General features: G+C 37.6%; 1 protein-coding gene across 1 annotated transcript; it reads right to left on the bottom strand.

The window, feature by feature from the left end:
* Positions 1-341: 341 nt before the first annotated feature.
* LOC119537817 (olfactory receptor 51A7-like) lies at positions 342-1280 on the bottom strand. The gene is given in 1 exon segment (XM_037840398.1): positions 342-1280. A coding segment is annotated over 1 exon segment (939 nt).
* Positions 1281-19087: the final 17807 nt, after the last annotated feature.

The raw sequence follows: 19087 nt of genomic DNA, 5'->3' as shown, positions 1-19087 counted from the left end.
GTACAGTGATTGTACCTTGTATATTTTCATAAATTCTAATTGAATAATAATCTCAATCTGTTCAAATGCTAACCTTTCTTTAATAGCTGACTCAAACCCAAATGCTCCATTATATATTGTTTTGTTTTAACTCTACTTAAAATGTTAATTAAACCTCTAGGAATCATATCACTTTATTTCTTCATTCTCCTTTGATATTATTCGTCTAACTTTATTATGAATTCTGGGTTACATTTTCACAATCTGCCATCACTCCTCCATTATGTAGTGACCACCATGGCATTATAGGTGACCAGTAAGTACTTATGCATTGATAATTCAACACCTCAATATTCAACTTCTTATCTCCCACATACTTGAAGCCACTTCACTAAGATTTTCTCCCAGATCTGTCTGGTCTTTACAGAATACACGATGGGGTTCATCAGTGGTGGCACCAACAAGAACATATCTGCAATAAGGAGCAAAACAAGGGGGTTTTTGTGCTTGGCAAAACGGTGCATGGCAGCCAGGGTGATGATGGGTACATAGAAGATGAGCACAGCACAGATGTGGGAAACACAGGTGTTGAGAGCCTTGAGCCCCTCTGCCAGGGATGCAATGCTAAGTACCACCCTTTAGATTAAGATATATGACAGAACAATCAATGCCAAGTCCAGCATGGTACAGAGAGCAACAAAAAAGCCATAGATGACATTAATCTTGTTGTCAGAGCAGGCCAGCTTCATGGTATCCTGATGAAGACAGTATGAGTGAGAAAGGAGATTCTTCTGACAATATTTTAATCTCCTTAGAATGAAGGGGAACGGGAGCACTAGGAGAATGCTCCTGATGGTCAAAATCAGTCCCATTTTAAGAACCCTGCGGCTGGTGAGAATAGAACTATATCTCAGGGGATTGTGAATGGCAAGAAAGCGATCCAAAGACATAATTAGAAGCACTGAGGATTCCATGACAGTGAATCCATGGATGAAGAATTCTTGAGCAAAGCAGGTATTGGGTGAAATTCCCATGGCATTGAACACAAAGATCTTCAGCATCGTAGGAAGGGAGGAGAGAGAGAGGCCCAGGTCGGAGACAGCCAACATTGCAAGGAAATAATACATGGGCTCATGGAGTGAGGGCTCTGTCTTTATGAGAAAGAGAATGGTGCAGTTGCCCATGATGGCAAGCAGGTACATGAGGCAGATGGGGATGGAGATCCAGATGTGGGCATGTTCCAGGCCAGGGATCCCAATCAGAAGAAAAAGCTGGACCTCACAGTTATTGAAAACAGACATGATGAGTGTGAATATGAACTCTTTAGTCATATAAACAACCTGAAATCACATGAATTAAAAGCACTTAGACTTTTGTATAAAATCCAGTGTTATGGGGATAAGGAGGTATTTTATATACAATTCTGGTAAGTCTATTTGGCATAATATCCATTGAAGGCAATTCTCAGTTTACCAAAAGTCCTTAAATATGTTGTTATACTCCACAATAGGCATTTCACTTCTAAAAATTTATTGTAAGGTAGTGGTTTCCCAACCTTTTTAGCCCAATATGTAAAACAAATCAAAGCAGAGCTGCTTTGATAGAATCTGCTATGGGACACCCAGAATATTTCCCACTTGTCTTTTTCCAGACAATATCCAGCAACCCCCATATTGGTTCCACAAGTCCTCTGGACTTTACAGAAGACAAATTAAAAATAACATTCTAAGAAAATAATCAGAGGTAACTAAAAATAACTACATTTTAGAAAACAATAAATGCTAGATACTAAATGAATACAACTAATTTGACCCTTAAACTTATGTGGTAGTTACCTATTATACACATTTTATACCTAAGTAAATACATGAATTACATCAAGAATGCATGAAGATGAATACAAAGATTTGAGTTCAAACCTATTCGTCACATGTTTGTTTATCTTTGTTAGCTATTGAAGCTATCTGAACTTCAGGTTTCAGATCTGTAAAGTGAATGCAATCTTAGTAGAGTTTTGATATTTACAGTTATTTATGAAATGCAAAATACAAACTTAGGCTTATGAAATCAACAAGTATTTGTAAATATTAGTATTCATGACAGGCTGGTTTCCAATGAAACATGGGGGGAGAACCAGAAGAGTGGATATACTGTTGGGAGAACACTTATTATCTCCACATACATAATCCTGCAGAAATAATAATAGCTTCTAACTTAAGCACTTCCAAGCCATGCTTTAGGTGATCATTTCAAAGAAATTCTGAAGGTGTGCAGATTTATGTGGTGTTCATTGTATCTCCATTCAGATAACCAAATTCTTCTAAGAAATTCTAAAAAAAAATAATAATCCAAATTTCCCTTTGTAATTTAAAAATTGAAACTCCACCTAAAATAATCTAACCTCTGATCTTATTTCTTGGGTCTCTTAGAAAATTACAAATGAGGTTTTCAAAAGTAAAACATACACTATTATAACTTATTCCCAAATTTATGGGCTTCAGTATATCCCAATGCTAGATACTTGTTATAACTACTAGAGGAACAAAAACACCTAACATAACCATCATGAAGCCTACATTTAGTAAGTGTGCTGAATAAATGCATAAATAATGAAAATATTGTACTGAATAATTTTATTTGCAAATAATGGCAAAGATTGGAAAAAAGAGCCAATGGAAGGCTGAAGCTCAATGGGCATAACCTCAATCTAGAATTATTTATACTTCAAATTACAAGAGAAAAAAGATAAGCAGTCTTCAATGAAAAATATGTGGTATACTAGGAATTAATTGGGCTCCTCTTAAATAGAGCTTGACTGAATTAATAGGGTATTTTGAGATTCTTTTGAGGATATCTAGGACAAACATAATAAATGACATGCAAACCTAGACCAATTTATTTGACTTCTTCTGGGTCCTAAATACCTAGCTGTGTTATGTCAGCTAAATGGAGCCACATCCACTAGACTGGAAGCTCCTCAACATTAGGCCATATCTTATTCAACTCCCACGTGACTCTGAGCCTAGTGCCAAGTTTAGGGAAGACTGTTTTGGAAATGGTGGTAGGTTTTTCAAATGTCATGAAAATCATCCTGTGTGTAATCTGTCAAACTGTGCCTACTTATCAAATTCAATTTTGAGTCCTCCTACCCAGGAGTGGTAGCAAAAGATTTCCAACAGCACTTATATCTTACTCCCTTTCTTGTACTCTTTTTCTGAGGTATATTGACTTAGGTTTTTCAGGTGATGCCTCTATTGTGCATCTTTTATTATGACAGTTTCTACACTGTTTTATGATTTAATGTTTTCTTGTATTCATATCCAACCCAACACACCACCATTACCATATACCCAGACACCCCTGACAAATACTGACAGTACTGGCAGGGATAGATGGGCTTTTATTTTTCTTTATATCCTTGTCAGCTGCATAGTGGCTGAGACATAGGGCTCTTAGCAAATTGCAAATATTGAATAAAATGGGAGAAATATAAAATATGTAAAATCATCTCTTAGCATTTCCCACCTTCTTCATAATCAGCAACAAAGGGATATTGATGCCCAGTCCATGCACTCAGATTTTCAAAGGTAACCTCATTCTTTAACAGAATACATAGTTCAACATGGAGTCTGAACTTCAGGAGCCATATCTTAACAGTATTATCAGTTTGGAAGTATTCACGCTACAGTTCATAGCTGAACTCAAGGGAGTAGACAAAATTACCCAGAAAAGTGCAAAATGCAACATTTAAGCCTCAGAGAGAACTATGAGCAGAAGAAAGGTTGTTGAAGAAAATTTCACGAAGGAATGTCCTGACAGCTAGGAGAAAAACTAGGAGATTGGGATATAGGGAATGTCAAGAGAGCAGAATGCTTTAGGAAGAGTAGTGCTCAGATAAAATGTGCCCAGATCTCTTAGAATTCCCATTTTATAAGGTAAGAAATCTGTCTTCAAGGTTGGTGCACAAAAGCTTAGGCCTCCAACAAGCTTCATTAATTGGGCTGGAAACAACCTTGGATTGAATGTTTTGTTTGAGAGTTATTTGGCCAGGGCCTTTTGAAAAGTAGTATCCCAATGAAGTACTAGATATTTATGTAATGAATGAGCTTTTTTTTTATTGTTATTGTTAACAGTAATACTCTTTCAAAAATTTCTAAATACTTTGTAACTGCATGACATAACCTAGTGATAAAAGCAGTTATTAAAAGTCTACTTTTTCCACAAAAAAAGAGAAAACTTAGGCCTCCAAACTTATGTTTTCTTTTCTGTCAAATGTTATAAACAACAGTACTTACCTGAAAGAATTATTTTAAAAGCCTTGATATAGAGCCCCTAATACAATGAAGGTAGTCAGTAAATTCTAGCTACTAATAATTACTTCAACAGAATTTCCCCATCTGTTCCATCCACACGTCAAATCCTGGACTGGCCAAAGAGGATCTTTTTCTTTTTATTAAATTGACAATAAAACTTAATTTTATTTACATTATTAGGTAAACAAGACCCTACCAATATCAGAGGTTTAAAAGTCCCACCTACCCACCCTCGTACACACAAGTGCTTGCACACGGACACATACACAAGCTATTTCTTCTCTTCCGTATAGTCCTTTCTTAAGGTATAAGTAGTTTAACAAAGTCCTGGTTTTAGGGTTCTAAAGGGGTTTTTAGCTTCTTAGAGTTACCAAAACCTAGATACTCACTGTGTTCCTGAGAGATAAGGATACGAATTTAGTGTTTCATGGAAAAGGTACTGCTCTCCACTTTCACCTGGGTTTTATCTCGATTTTCCTACTTCTGTTTTCCTCAGAGGTATAGACCCTTGGGAGCATTAGAAAATAAAGCTCCTCTCTTGGGTCTCTGTAAATTTATACAAGCTGGGGCAAGGACATTAATTCTTTGGTAGCCAGAAACCCCGTAAGAAGCTAGAGACAAATTGTGAGGTGACACAATTGGACAACTCTTTAAATTATAGGTAAGAGAAATCACACTATTTCTAACTAACCTCATAGTGATAAAAATATTAACAATGAGATGTTAACCAAAACATAAAGTGATCTCACCCAAAGTATTTTTAATTTATTTGTCCTGTCTCATATCTTGGCTTAAGGAAATAGATTCCTCAGGTCAGTAACTAGCCTTTCATAAGGTGAACATTTACATAACCATTTCTGTAAGTGGGATAAACTGTGAGTGCTTGCTACATAAAGATCCCTGGCATAACATTAGAATTAGGCACTGGACCCGAGCAAGGATCTCAGTAATTCAATTTCCTAAGAAGCATCCAGATGACACTGAAGCTTGCTAGCACAAGAGGAGGGCAAATCCAGGAAGGAACAAGTAAGGAGGGATGTGGGATATATCCCGGTTGATAGAAGAAGCTCAATTTGTGACATTCCTGAATATTGAGTGTTAAATGAGAGACAATTTTTAATCAAAAACTTTAGTTCCAATTCTGTCTAGGCCATATCATTTTACTTTTCTGAACCTCAGTTAAATGATTCACAAAATGGAAGTACTTAAGGATCTAATATTTATCACAGCACTTGACAGTATAAAATGGTTTACCAGTTATCCCATTTACTCCTGTTATCCATTTTGGGGAAATGGTATTAGATGATCATTTATATAGGCAAGCCCTGCCATGCTGTTAAATTTCCAACCAATTATACCCAAATTATATGCCACACATATCATAAAATGCATTTGTATATTTAGTAGAAGCTATTTGGGGGCTATCTTTTGTGTTTCATTCATTTTTTCTAATTTTTATACTGGCACCATACTTGTTTAATTCTTTAAGTAAAAAGTAGTCACTAAAGGCTATAAAAAGATATAACCAGGTACAACTACAAGATAAACATTTCTGTGAGTTAGAGATCAAACAGAAATTCAAAATAATGAGCAGGGTAAGTCTGCACATTTCTGGGTACCTGTCTGGAAGAAAATAAACTCTTGTGGGATAAATGAGATTAAACATTCTCCTTGTGAGATGGAGGGGCCCTAACCAAACTGATTTTTTTAAATGTTATTGGACCATTCTAGACGAAGCTATTGTTGCCTATCTGTTCTGGTTTGTTAATCCTGCCAGAATGCAAAACACCAGAAATGGATTGGCTTTTATAAAAGAGGGTTTATTTGGTTACACAGTTACAGCCTTAAGGCCATAAAGTGTCCAACAACAGAATGCCTTCACTGAAGGATGACCAATGGCATCCAGAAAACCTCTGTTAGCTGGGAAGACACGTGGCTGGTATCTGCTCCAGAGTTCTGGTTTCAAAATGGCTTCCTCCCAGGACGGTCCTCCCTAGGCTTCAGTGCCTCAAAAATGTCACTTTTAGTTGCTCTTGGGGTGTTTGTCCTCACTTAGCTTCTCTGGAGCAAAAGTCTGTTTTCAAAGGCTGTTTCCAAAATGTCTCTGTAAGCTGCAGCTCTTCTCTCAGCTCCTGTGCATTCTTCAGAGTGTCCCTCATGGCTGTAGCAAGCTCGCTCCTTCTGTCTGAGTTTATATCATGCTCTAGTAAACTAATCAAGGCCCATGCTGAATGGGTGGGGCCATGTCTCCATTGAAATTATCTAATCAGAGTTATCACCTATAGTTGGGTGGGTCACAACTCCATGGAAACACTCAATGGATTCCAATGTAGTCAACACTAAAAGTCTGCCCCCACAAGATTGCATCAATGAATACAGCTTTTCTGGGGGCATAATACATTCAAACTGGCACATCATCCTAGCTCCTAGGATTTATAATTTTATTACAAGGCAGCCTAACTTCCAGCTGCCAATATCTACATCTCTTTACATGAGGACTTTTATAGATGGGCTCTGTCTATTCACACAGTATTCCAGAAGTGGTGGAGAATCAGTGACTAATAGGAGTAGGAACATAAATGTCCCAGTCCCCTTATCCCTCAGGAGAGTTAACTTGGATGCATATGTTCTAAACTGATTCCCCAAAAGGATTAAGCCTCAGTTACCCTCAATGGTAACTTGCTTGATAACATAGCATTTATTGTTGCCTTCCCATCCCTAAATAATGATCCTACTTCTGTAGTGATGTTTCTTGGGATGATCTCCCAAATAATGATTTGCTCTCAAGTTCTATCCTTGGGCTCTTATTTCAGGGGAGCCTAAATTAAGACATGCAATCATATGCTGTCAGTTTGTAAAAAGACTCTGAAAACAAATTATCTACATTTTCTACAGAAGCCAGAAGCTACAGACTTTAGCTGAAAAGATTCTTGTCTTTCTTTTGAGAAAAACCACAAGATTCTTATTGTATGTGGTTAATCAATAAATATCAGATAAACAACAAGTTGTAACTCTGAACTAAAATTATAAAACCTAATTCTGTATTAATGTTCCAGAAAGCTGGTTTGGGAAGATATAAACAGTAATAATTTTATGAAATCAATGAGGAAAACTAGTCTTGAATATGGTCCTTAACTTAAGGGAAATATCTATAAGAAAAAAATAAGCAGTTTTTAAATATCAGAATATAATTTGATGCAAAGGAAAGCAGAAAAGGAAGGGGGGAAAGAAAATAAAAGTGTAATAAGTAAGAGATATGAAATAAAATGTCAGAAAGAATTCTGAATAAAGGAACCATTACAATAAATTTAAAAGGTTTAAACTCCTCAATTTAAAGAAAAAGAGGTAGATACTGGATAAATAAAGGAATATCTAAAAAATATGTTGTTTGCTAAAGACACACTAAAAATCAAAAGTACATGGAAAGAATATAATCAAAAGGAAGAAAAGTGGTATATGAGATAAATATGAAATAAAACAATGCTTGCATAGTCATCTTAATTTGAAAGGAAATATAACCCAAGACATAAACTATGTGACAAAGGATAAGTAGAAAAGACTTAATGTTATATGCACTTAAAAGTACAGATTCAAAATAACTATATGATTAAATTTAGATCTACCATCATAGACAGCAAATATACTTCTAGTTATTTACTCAAAAGAAGTGAAAACATATGTGCATACAATACTTTATACATGACCATTCATAGTAAAATTTTTAATAGCCCAAAACTGAAACAACCCAAAGGCCATTAACAGGTGAATAAAAAAATGTGATATGTTCATATAATGAATTCGGTTTTATAGAAGAATGAATTACTGATACATATAGCATTGTGGATGAATTTTATATCCTGATGCTGAGTGAAAGAAATTGTTCTATTTTGCTAATGCTGCCAGAATGCAAAATACCAGAGATGGATTGGCTTTTATAAAAGGGGGTATATTTGGTTACACAGTTACAGTCTTAAGGCCATAAAGTATCCAAGGTAACACATCAGCAATCAGGTACCTTCACTTTAGGATGGACAATGGTGTCTGAAAAACCTCTGTTAGCTAGGAAGTCATGTGACTGGCATCTGACCCAAAGTTCTGGTTTCAGAATGGCTTTCTCCCAGGATGTTCCTCTCTAGGCTGCAGTTCCTTGAAAATGTCATTCTTAGTTGCTCTTGGGGTGTTTGTCCTCCCTTAGCTTCTCTGGAGCAAGAGTCTGCTTTCAACGCCTGTCTCCAAAATATCTCTATAAGCTTCAGCTCCTCTCTCAGCTTCCATGCATTCTTCAAAGTGTCCCTCTTGGCTGTAGCAAGCTAGCTCCTTCTGTCTGAGCTTCTATAGTGCTCTAATAACCTAATCAAGGCCTATGCTGAATGGGCAGGGCCATGCCTCCAGGGCAACTAGCCAATCAGAATCATCACCCACAGTTGGGTGGGTCACATCTCCATGGAAACATTCAAAAGAATTACAATCTAATCAACACTAATGCATCTGCCCACAGAAGATTGCATCAAAGAAAATGGCATTTTTGAGGGACATAATACATCCAAACTAGCACATTCCACCTCCTGGACCCCAAAATGACATGCTCTTTCCATATACAATATACATTCATCTGATCACAATATCACAGAAACTTAAATGCTTTCAGTAACAATAGGTAAGTACAAGATCCCATCAGAATCAATTACAGATGTGGTCTGTACAAAACCAAAATTCCCATCTGACTGTGGACTTGTAAAACTTAGAACAAGTTCTGTGCTTCCAATATACAAAGGAAGGACATTCATAGGATAAACATTGCCATTGCCATAAGGAGAAACTGAAAGGAAAACAGGGTTTAAGGGACCAAAAGAATTCCTAAAACCCGCAAGGCAAACTCCATTAGACTTCAAAGTCTGAAAGTCATTTACAGAACAATGTTGCATCCTTGGGGCTTGAGAGAGTGGGAGTCTAACCCTTCCTAAGGGCCTTTGTGGCAGCTCTTTCTTCTCCAAACACTGGGGTGAGTGCTCCAATATATTCACACATTGGGGATGCCACCTTCTTGGCCCCAACCTCCTCAAACATTGGGGCAGCACCTGGATTCTCTTCCATCTCCAGGGCACATGCTCAACTCCTTTAGAACAGTGGGGTGGTGGCCAGGCTCTCCCCAGTCCCTTGGGAATGTGCTCCACCCTCATTGAGGTCTGAGGTGGCAACACCTTTCTTGAACATCGAGGTGGAAGGCCAATCCTCTACCTCTGGGGCAAACTCACGCTTTCCATGAGTGTGGGCCACTCCGCTCTCCCACCCTGAGACCTCTTGACTCCATGGCTCTGTCTTTGAAGAAATTTTTCCTTCAATTTGTTCCTTGTCTTTCTCCTCCAGTCTCAACTGGCAGTGGCTCTGTCTGTAAAGAACTTGCAAAAATTCTGTTGGCTTCACATGAAGCACACAGGGTTCAAAGCCATCAGACAATAGGACTTTCCACAAATCCTTCTGCTTAATTCCTTCTCCATTCTTGGCTTGTACTGAAATGGTGGCTGGGTTCCATTTTTGGTTACATCCTCACATTGGGCTATAGCTTCTGGGGTTTCACCCCCTAGAAGCCCAGAGGTTTTCAGGCCATCAGTTTCTGGGTTCTTTGAAACAAAGTGTTCATTAACTCTGTCCTCTCATATTTTACTGTTAGCTGCAAGTAAAAGCCAGGCTACATCTTCTATATTTTGCTTGGCGATCTCATCAGCTAAATATTCCAGGTCATCGCTTTCAAATTCTGCCTTCCATTCAATACCAAGACTCAATTTTGCCACATTCTCTGCCACTTTAAAACAAGGATCTCCTTCCTTCCAGTTTGCAAAAACACATTCATCATTTCTGCTCAAGGCCTCATCAGAAGTATCTTTACAGTCCATATTTCCACAGTCTCTTCAAAGCAGTTTAGGCCTTTTCTATCAAGCTCCTCACAATTCTTCCAGAATCTTCCCCGTATCCATTTAAAAAGCCATTCCAACAGGTTTGGTATTTGCAAACTCAGCAGCACCCCACTTCTGGTAACAAAATCTGTTTTAGTTTGCTAATGTTGCTGGAATGCAAAACACCATAGATGGATTGGCTTTTATAAATGGGGGTTTATTTGGTTATACAGTTGCAGTCTTAAGGCCATAAAGTGTCCAAGGTAACACATCAGTAATTGGGTATCTTCACTGGAGGATGGCCAATGGTGTCTGGAAAATCTCTGTTAGCTGGAAAGGCCTGTGGCTGGTATCTGATCCAAAGTTCTGGTTTCAAAATGGCTTTCTCCCAGGACATTCCACTCTAGGCTGCAGATCATTCAAAATGTCATTCTTAGTTGCTCTTGGGGTGTTTGTCCTCTCCTAGCTTCTCTGGAGCAAGAGTCTGCTTTCAATGGCCAACTCCAAAATATCTCTGTAAGTTTCAGCTCCTCTCTCAGCTTCCATGCATTCTTCAAAGTGTCCTTCTTGGCTGTAGCAACCTTGCTCCTACTGTCTGAGCTTGTATAGTGCTCTAGTAAACTAATCAAGGCCTATGCTGAATGGGCAGGGACATGCCTCCAGGGAAGCTATCCAATCAGAGTCATCACCCACAGTTGATTTCCTTCTATTCCTTGTGTTCAAAGTGTTTTTATCAGGAAGCAGTGTTGGATTTTTCAAGTGTTTTATGCATCAGTTGAGATGATCATGTTTGTTTGTTTTTTCCTTGATTTTATTCATGTGGTATATTACATTAATTGATTTTTTTAGTGTTGAACCATATTTGCATACCAGGAATAAATCATGGTGTATATACTTTAAAAATGCTGTCAGATTTGGTTTTATCTTTTTTGCTGAGGACTTTTGCATCTTTATTCATAAGAGATATTGGTGTGTAGTTTTCTTTCCTTGTTTCTTAATCTGGCTTTGGTATGAGGGTGATGTTGGCCTCATAAAAGGGAATAGGGAATGTTCCCTCCTTTTCAGTTTTTTTTGGAGGAGTTGGAGCAGAATTGGTGTTAATTCTTTTTGGAATATTTGGTAAAATTTCCCTGTGCAACCATCTAATCCTGGGATTTTCCTTGTTGGGATGTTTTTTGATTACTGATTCAATCTCTTTTTCAGGTATTGGTTTGTTGAGATCTTTTTTCTCTTAAGTCAGTGTAGATAGTTTATATGTTTCTAGGAATTTGTCTTTTTCACCTAGGTTATCTATTTTTTGGCATACAGTTGTTCATAGTATCCTCTTATAGTCCTTTTAATTTCCATAGTGTCAGTAGTAATGGCCCCCTTTTCATTTCTAATTTTGAGTTCCCCCCCTTTTCAGTATAACTAAAGGTTTGCCAAATTTATTGATCTCTTCAAACAACAAACTTTTGGTTTTGTTGATTCTATTTTTTTATTCTCTAATTCATTTATCTCAGCTCTAATCTTTATATCCTTCCTTATGCTTGATTTGAGCTTTGTGTGCTCTTCCTTTGCTGTTTGTTCCAGTTTTGAGATTAGGTCTTTGGTTTGAAATCTTCTTTTTTCAATGTAAGCATTTACATTGAGGCTTTTCTGTTATGTGTATATATATTGAGAATTGTGACTTGTTGACACCTTTATCAGTTTATAGTAACCATATTTGACCCTCATGACAGTTTTAGAATAAAAGTCTATTATATCTGATAATAGTGCAGCCACCCCAGCTCTCTTTTGCCTGGTATATATATTTTCCATCCTTTTGCTTTCAATCTACTTGTGTCTTTGAATTTAAGATGAATTATGTGTAACCAGAATATATTTGGGTCATGCTTGTTTAACCGTTCTGCCAATCTCTGCCTTTTGACTGGAGAATTTAATCCATTTAAATTTAAAGTTACTACTGATATTGCAGAACTTTCTTCCACCATTTTGCAATTTAGTCTTTGTAAATCATGTACCTTTTTTGTCCATTAATTCCTCCATTACCTACTTTATATTTATTTGAATAGATGGGGAGGAATGTATATCATTCAGAGTTCCTGACTTTGATATAGATGCAGCAATGTATTAAAACTTTAGTTTTTTTGTCTCTTCTTTGTAGAGGGTGTGTGTATCTTCTCTATGTGAATTAAGATGCCAAAGGATATGTTTGAGGTGTTGATAAATATAGCAATATTAATTCTGTCTCTCTTCCTTTAATAATAGAATTCATGGTTTTTGGCTTCTAATGAGTGTATTGAGGGACATACTTATTTTCTGTAGAGCAATCAAAGAGAACTGGGTGTAAGGATGCTATAATAAACTGAAACCCTGAGAGGAATAAGCCCTTCATCTTTGAACTGAAAGGTATAGCAGCAAAGCCCAAGCAGGATAAATACAAATAATAACCTACTTCAGCGCATCATAGTCCAATTCTGAAAACCAAAATAAAGGGAGAAATATTAGAAACAGACAGAAAAGAAAAAAATGTGCATATAAAAGAACAATGATAAGAATAACAGATAACTCTCACAATCAGAAAAATGGAAGACTGAAGACAATGAAATTACAGTTTGAAAGTGCTGAAAGAAAAATCTTTCAAACTGGAATTCAATATATGTCAAATTTATCTTTTAAAAAAAGGCAAAATATATACTTTTATAGGTGAAAAATATCTGATAGCATTCACAGCTAGCAGAACTATACTACAACAAATGCAAAAAATGTTTATCAGACTGAAGTAAAATAATACAAGGTAGAAATTCAGAGGATCAGGAAGAAATGAATAGCAAAAGGGTAAATATGTGAGTAAATATAAAATTTTTTCTTCTTGTCTTAATTTCTGGAAAACAATTTGCTGTTGAAAGTAAAATAATTACAATGTATTGTGAGGTTTATAATATAATTAAAAATATTGACAATTTTATATAGGACAAAAATGAGTTAAATGGAAATATACTGTTAAATTACATGTGGAATATTACATAGGCATTGTTATAAAATTAATTCATAGTAGACTGCAATAAATTTAGGATGCATATCATGATTCAAAGAGAAACCTGCTAAAAATACAATAAATATGCATAGCTTTAAAAATCTAGTTGAGACAAATAGAATAATGAAATCTATTTGATTTAAAGTCAGGAAAACTATAACAAAGAACAGAAAAAGATAGGACCAAGAAAATCAAATAGAACAATGGTAGAATTAGAACTAAGCATGTCAGTAATTCCATTATATATAAATGATCTAGAAACTCCAATTACAAAGCATCAATATCACACTGAATAAAAATACGCTGATTATAAAAAATTCACTTGAGATATAAATACAGATAGATCAAGAGTAAAAGAATGGAAAAATATGTATCATGCATAACATGAATGTCACTGTGGCTGTATTATTCTCAGAGCACAAGGACAGTAAGGCAGGAAGTATCACCAGGTGTTTTAGTTTCCTGTGCTGCTCAAGCTAGTACTATGCAATGGGTCTGCTTCAAACAATGGGAATTTATTAGCTCATGGTTTTGAGGAAAAAAGGAAGTCCAAGTCAAGGCATCATCAAAGTGATGCTTTCTTCCCCAAGACTGGATTCTTGGGCTGGCTTCTGGTGACCCTTGGTTTTTGGCTCCTCCGCCTCATGGCAATGCATATGTCAGCCTCTCCTGGCCTCTCTCTTCTCTTCTGCATTCCATTGTTGTTCATCATCTGCTTCCTGTGACTTTCACTCTCTGTCTGAATCTCATTCTGCTTATCAAGTGTTTCAGTAATAGGATTAAGACCCATTCTCATTGGTTGAGATACACCTTAACTGAAGTAACCTCATTTAAAGGTCTTTTTCAATTGTTTCACACCCCAGGATTGGATTAGGTTTAAGAACATGTTTTGATGGGGTACATGCAGCTCCAAACCACCACAGCAGGGAAAGAAGATATTTTTTGGTGATAAAACGGTAAATTCCTCAAGAAATTGTAGCAATCCTAAATGTGTATGCATGCAAAGGAAACTTTGAAATACTTGAAGAAAAAATTAACATCTAAAAATAAAAAGAAAAATCGACAGTCAGAATGGAGATGTTAGCACTACTTTGGCTGATGGTTACTTGAAAGCATACTGTATAGGTAAAAATCTATTGCACTGTATATTATTTCTTGGTATCTTCAACTGCTTTCCTTAATCTTTGGGGGTAAGGTTTCCTTGAGATATTCAAGTCTCCAAAAATTTTGGTCCATCCCATTCTGTCTCTGTCATGGACTTTTGGGGATCAATGATTTGAGATTATGATCATGAACTAGGCCTTCTTCTGGGAATTTCTAGGAAATTTCTCAGAGAAATCATTTGTTTACAGAAGAGGATTTGGTGTCCCATGAGATCAAATTTTAGAAGCCAGAAGCTTGGGGAGTCTGTGGCCTGGCCTACGGTTAAAACTCTGAGTCAGCAGACTTGAGGCAGTGAGGCTGGGAAGCCTCCACCCTAAACTGATTTCTGTTTACCTAGATAGTTAAATGGTGAGTGCAACAGAGCCCCAACATAATTCTGTCTTGTAATATGGATTTTCTACTGAGCTGTGTCTGAAACACACATGCTCCAAGAACTGGGGCTCAGAGAGGGCTGGTAATAAAGGTGACAGCAGTGGAATCTCCAGGATTTCAATTTTAGAGAGGCTTAGGGGTAGAGAACATGGTTGCAGGAGGAAATGGAGGGGTTTCTCTTGGCACTATCTTGGCATAGCAAGCAGATAGTTTTACTTATGTTGGAGAATTAAATGAACTTTAAGAAGGTGCTAAATCCTCCATTAGCCATCCCTTAACACTGGTACTGTTTACCTGAGGGATTATATAGGGAGATGTAAGCAATAAGAACCAGCTCAAGGTAGAGCAAAAGGCACCATCAGACCAGAATCAGTGGAGAGTGAGCTCATCAATAGGTATATAGTCTAACCAGGGTCTGGGTCTGGAGGTTATTCCCTGAAATTGTGGCAGTCACACCTATATTACCATTTGCATCAGCAATCTCCAAATCTGTGGTCCTATGCTGGGAGGTTTGGCCGTTTATTTGAAATTCACTAACCTATGGTTCATCTCAGAAAACATCCAGTTAGTCACGCAGTTAGATAAATTGCTAGCCTGGAGTAAGAACTCTATGTGGGGTTTGGCCTGGGAAATAGGACAAATAGTCTGATGGAAAGATAAAGATCATCTGCCTAAGCCAGGAACAGAGACACAGACAGCCCGTGTCCAGAAGTCATTCTGTGGATAACAGGATCTTATCCATAGACTAGAATTGAAGGGGTAGGGTAGGGGAACTGCTTTAGTCTTGGAAGAAAGGTCAGATGAGTAGACTTGTCTCAAGCTATTGGAAGGAATTATTTGGCCTTCCTTGGATGTGTATATTACTTTCTTATACCACTCATTTTCTTATATATCCACATTAGAATGCAACTACCTTGCTATTTATATTCAATTATTTAAATATAATAATTATCAAGAAAGGAAGCAATGATACAGCTGTAGAAGCTTAGAATCAGAAGTCATTGATCGTGTGAGGTAGGGGCAAGATGGCAGCATAGAGAGGAGTGGAAGCTAAGTAGTCCCCTGGAACAACTACAAAAAACCAGAAACAACTAGTAAATAATCCGGAATAACTGCGGGGGGACAAACGAGACCATCCATTCATCATACACCAACCTGAATTGGGAGGAATGCCCGAGAACACAGCATAAAATCTATAAGTAAAACCTGTGGAACCAGGTCGGGAGACCCCCTCCCCCATAGCCCGAGCTGCGGAGCCACGTGGTGCCAGAGAGAAGCTCTCTCCCAGCAAGCGAATATAGCTCAGCTGAGTTCCAACTGGGGTTTTAAGTAGCGACTGTGAACTGCTCAGTACAGGTATGCAGCCCCAAAAAACAGACAGAGGCTTTGGGCGATGACTGACCTGGGAGAGCCAGAGGGTCGCCTTGGACTGGGTCTGAAGGGGACTATCTGTTTCTTTTTTGGCTCAGTGGAGAAAGCCCCAGTTGTATTCAGTTTCCAGGGCTGTGACCCGGGGAAGGGCGGAGACAGCACAAGCAGAGAGCAAGACCATTGAAATGCTAATGACCTCCACCTGAGGGGTCTGTCTTCTCTAGAGGGAAAGGGGTGGAGCCCTTTCCATTCAGAACCAGACCCCAGAACCTGGGGGAACATGGCCATACCTCCTCACACCAGTCAAGAATTATAGGCTAACAGGCGTCACCTGCTGGGCAGAAAAGCACAGTGACCTGAGGCATCAAAGGGTGGAGCAATTTTCTAAGACACACCCACAGGGAAACCAGTTACTGAATATTTCTTCCCTCTGGGACCTGAGCCTGTTCTGGTCTGGGAAAACCTGATTTGGATAACCAAGGAAACCATGCCTAGACAACAGAAAATTACAACCTACACTAAGAAAAACAAAGTTATGGCCCAGTCAAAGGAACAAACGTACACTTCAACTGAGATACAGGAATTTAAACAACTTATGCTAAATCAATTCAAAAAGTTTAGAGAAGATATTGCAAAAGAGATAGAGGCTGTAAAGGAAGCACTGGGCATGTATACGGCAGAAATCAAAAGTTCAAAAAAACAACTAGTAGAATCTATGGAAATGAAAGGCACAACACAAGAGATGAAAGACACAATGGAAACATACAACAGCAGATCTCAAGAGGCAGAAGAAAACACTCAGGAACTGGAGAACAAAACAACTGAAAGCCTACATGCAAAGGAGCAGATGGAGAAAAGAATGAAAAAATATGAGCAACATCTCTGGGAACTCAAGGATGAAACAAAGCACTATAATGTATGTATCATTGGTGTCCCAGAAGGAGAAGAGAAGAGAAAGGGGGAAGAAGCAATAATAGAGGAAATAATTAATGAAAATTTCCCATCTCTTATGAAAGACATAAAATTACAGATCCAAGAAGCGCAGCATACTCCAAACAGAAGAGATATGAATGGGCCGACGCCAAGACACTTAATAATCAGATTATCAAATGTCAAAGACAAAGAGAGAATCCTGAAAGCAGCAAGAGAAAAGCAATCCATTACATACAAAGGAAGCTTAATAAGACTATGTGCGGATCTCTCAGCAGAAACCATGGAGGCAAGAAGGAAGTGGTGTGATATATTTAAGATACTGAAAGAGAAAAACCACCAACCAAGAATCCTGTATCCAGCAAAGCTGTCCTTCAAATATGAGGGAGAGCTCAAAATATTTTCCGACAAACAGACAATGAGAGACTTTGTGAACAAGACACCTGCCCTACAGGAAATACTAAAGGGAGCACTACAGGGTGATAGAAGACAGGAGTGTGTGGTTTGGAACACAATTTTGGGAGATGGTAGCACAACAATGTAAGTACGCTGAACAAAGGTAACTATGAATATGGTTGAGAGAGGAAGATGGGGAGCATGTGAGACACCACAAGAAAGGGGGAAAGATACCGACTGGGACTGTGTAACTTGGTGAAATCTAGAGTATTCAACAATTGTGATAAAATGTACAAATATGTTCTTTTACGAGGGAGAACAAGCAAATGTCAACTTTGCAAGGTATTAAAAATGGGGAGGCATTGGGGGAGGGATGCAATCAGCATAAACTAGAGACTGTAACTAATAGAATCATTGTATTATGCTTCCTTTAATGTAACAAAGGTGATATACCAAGGTGAATGCAGATAAGAGGGGGGATAGGGGAGGCATGTTAGACACTTGACATTGGTGGTATTGTCTGATTCTTTATTCAACTTTGATTTAAGGTTATTTTTCCTTTTGCTGCTTCCTAGCTGTTATTTTTTTTTTCCTCTTTCTTTTCCTTCTCTGCCTTCTTTGACTCTCCCTGCTGCCTTGTGGAAGAAATGTAGATGCTCTTATATAGATAGTGGTGAAGGTGCTGAACACATAAATGTATGACCATGCAGAAAACCATCGATTATTTACTTGGGATGGAATGTATGGTGAGTGAACAAAACCATATTAAAAAAAATGGGTTGATGACAAAACCTCGAGGGCAATATACTGAGTGAAATAAGCCAGACACATTAGGACAATTATTGCAGGGTCTCACTGATAGGAACTAATTACAATATGTAAACTCATAGACATGAAATATAAGGTACCAAGATATAGGACGAGGCTTAAAAATGGGGAGTGGTTGCTTAGTATGAGCAGAATGTTCAATTAGGTTGAACTTAAATGTTTGGAAATGAACAGGGGTGTTGGTAGTAAGATGTGAGAATAACTAACAGCGCCAAATGGTGTGTGAATGAGGTGGAAAGGGGAAGCTCAGAGTCATATATGTCACCAGAAGGAAAGTTGGAGGTCAAAAGATGGAAATGTATAAAACTGAATCCTATGGTGGGCAATGTCCATGATCAACTGTATAAATACAAGAAACCACTTCATGAACCAGAACAAATGTATGACAATATAATTAGAAGTTAATAATAGAGGGGCATATAGGGAAGAACTATACACCTATTACAAACTATATACTACAGTTAGTAGTATTTCAACATTTTTTCATAAACAGTAACAAACATACTATATCAATACTAGGAGTCAACAATTGAGGGGGGTTGGTTAGGGATAGGGGAGGATTCGAGTTTCCTTTTCTTTTATTCTTTTTTCATCTTTCACTTTATTTCTTGTCTGGAGTAATGAAAAGTTTCTAAAAATTGAAGAAAAATTAAGTGTGATGGATGCACAGCTGTATGAGGGTACCCAGGGGCAAGTGATTGTACACTTTGGATCTTTGGATAATTGTATGGTATCTGAACAATCTCAATAAAAATGAAAAAAAAATTAAAAAAAAAAGTCATTGATCCATATCTCATGTCTGCTCATAAAAATATATTTTT

This window comes from Choloepus didactylus, chromosome 6 (genome assembly GCF_015220235.1).
Source record: "Choloepus didactylus isolate mChoDid1 chromosome 6, mChoDid1.pri, whole genome shotgun sequence".
NCBI lineage: Eukaryota > Metazoa > Chordata > Mammalia > Pilosa > Megalonychidae > Choloepus > Choloepus didactylus.
The sequence above is the reverse complement of the archived record's forward strand: the minus strand, read 5'-3'. Positions and strand labels throughout refer to the sequence as shown.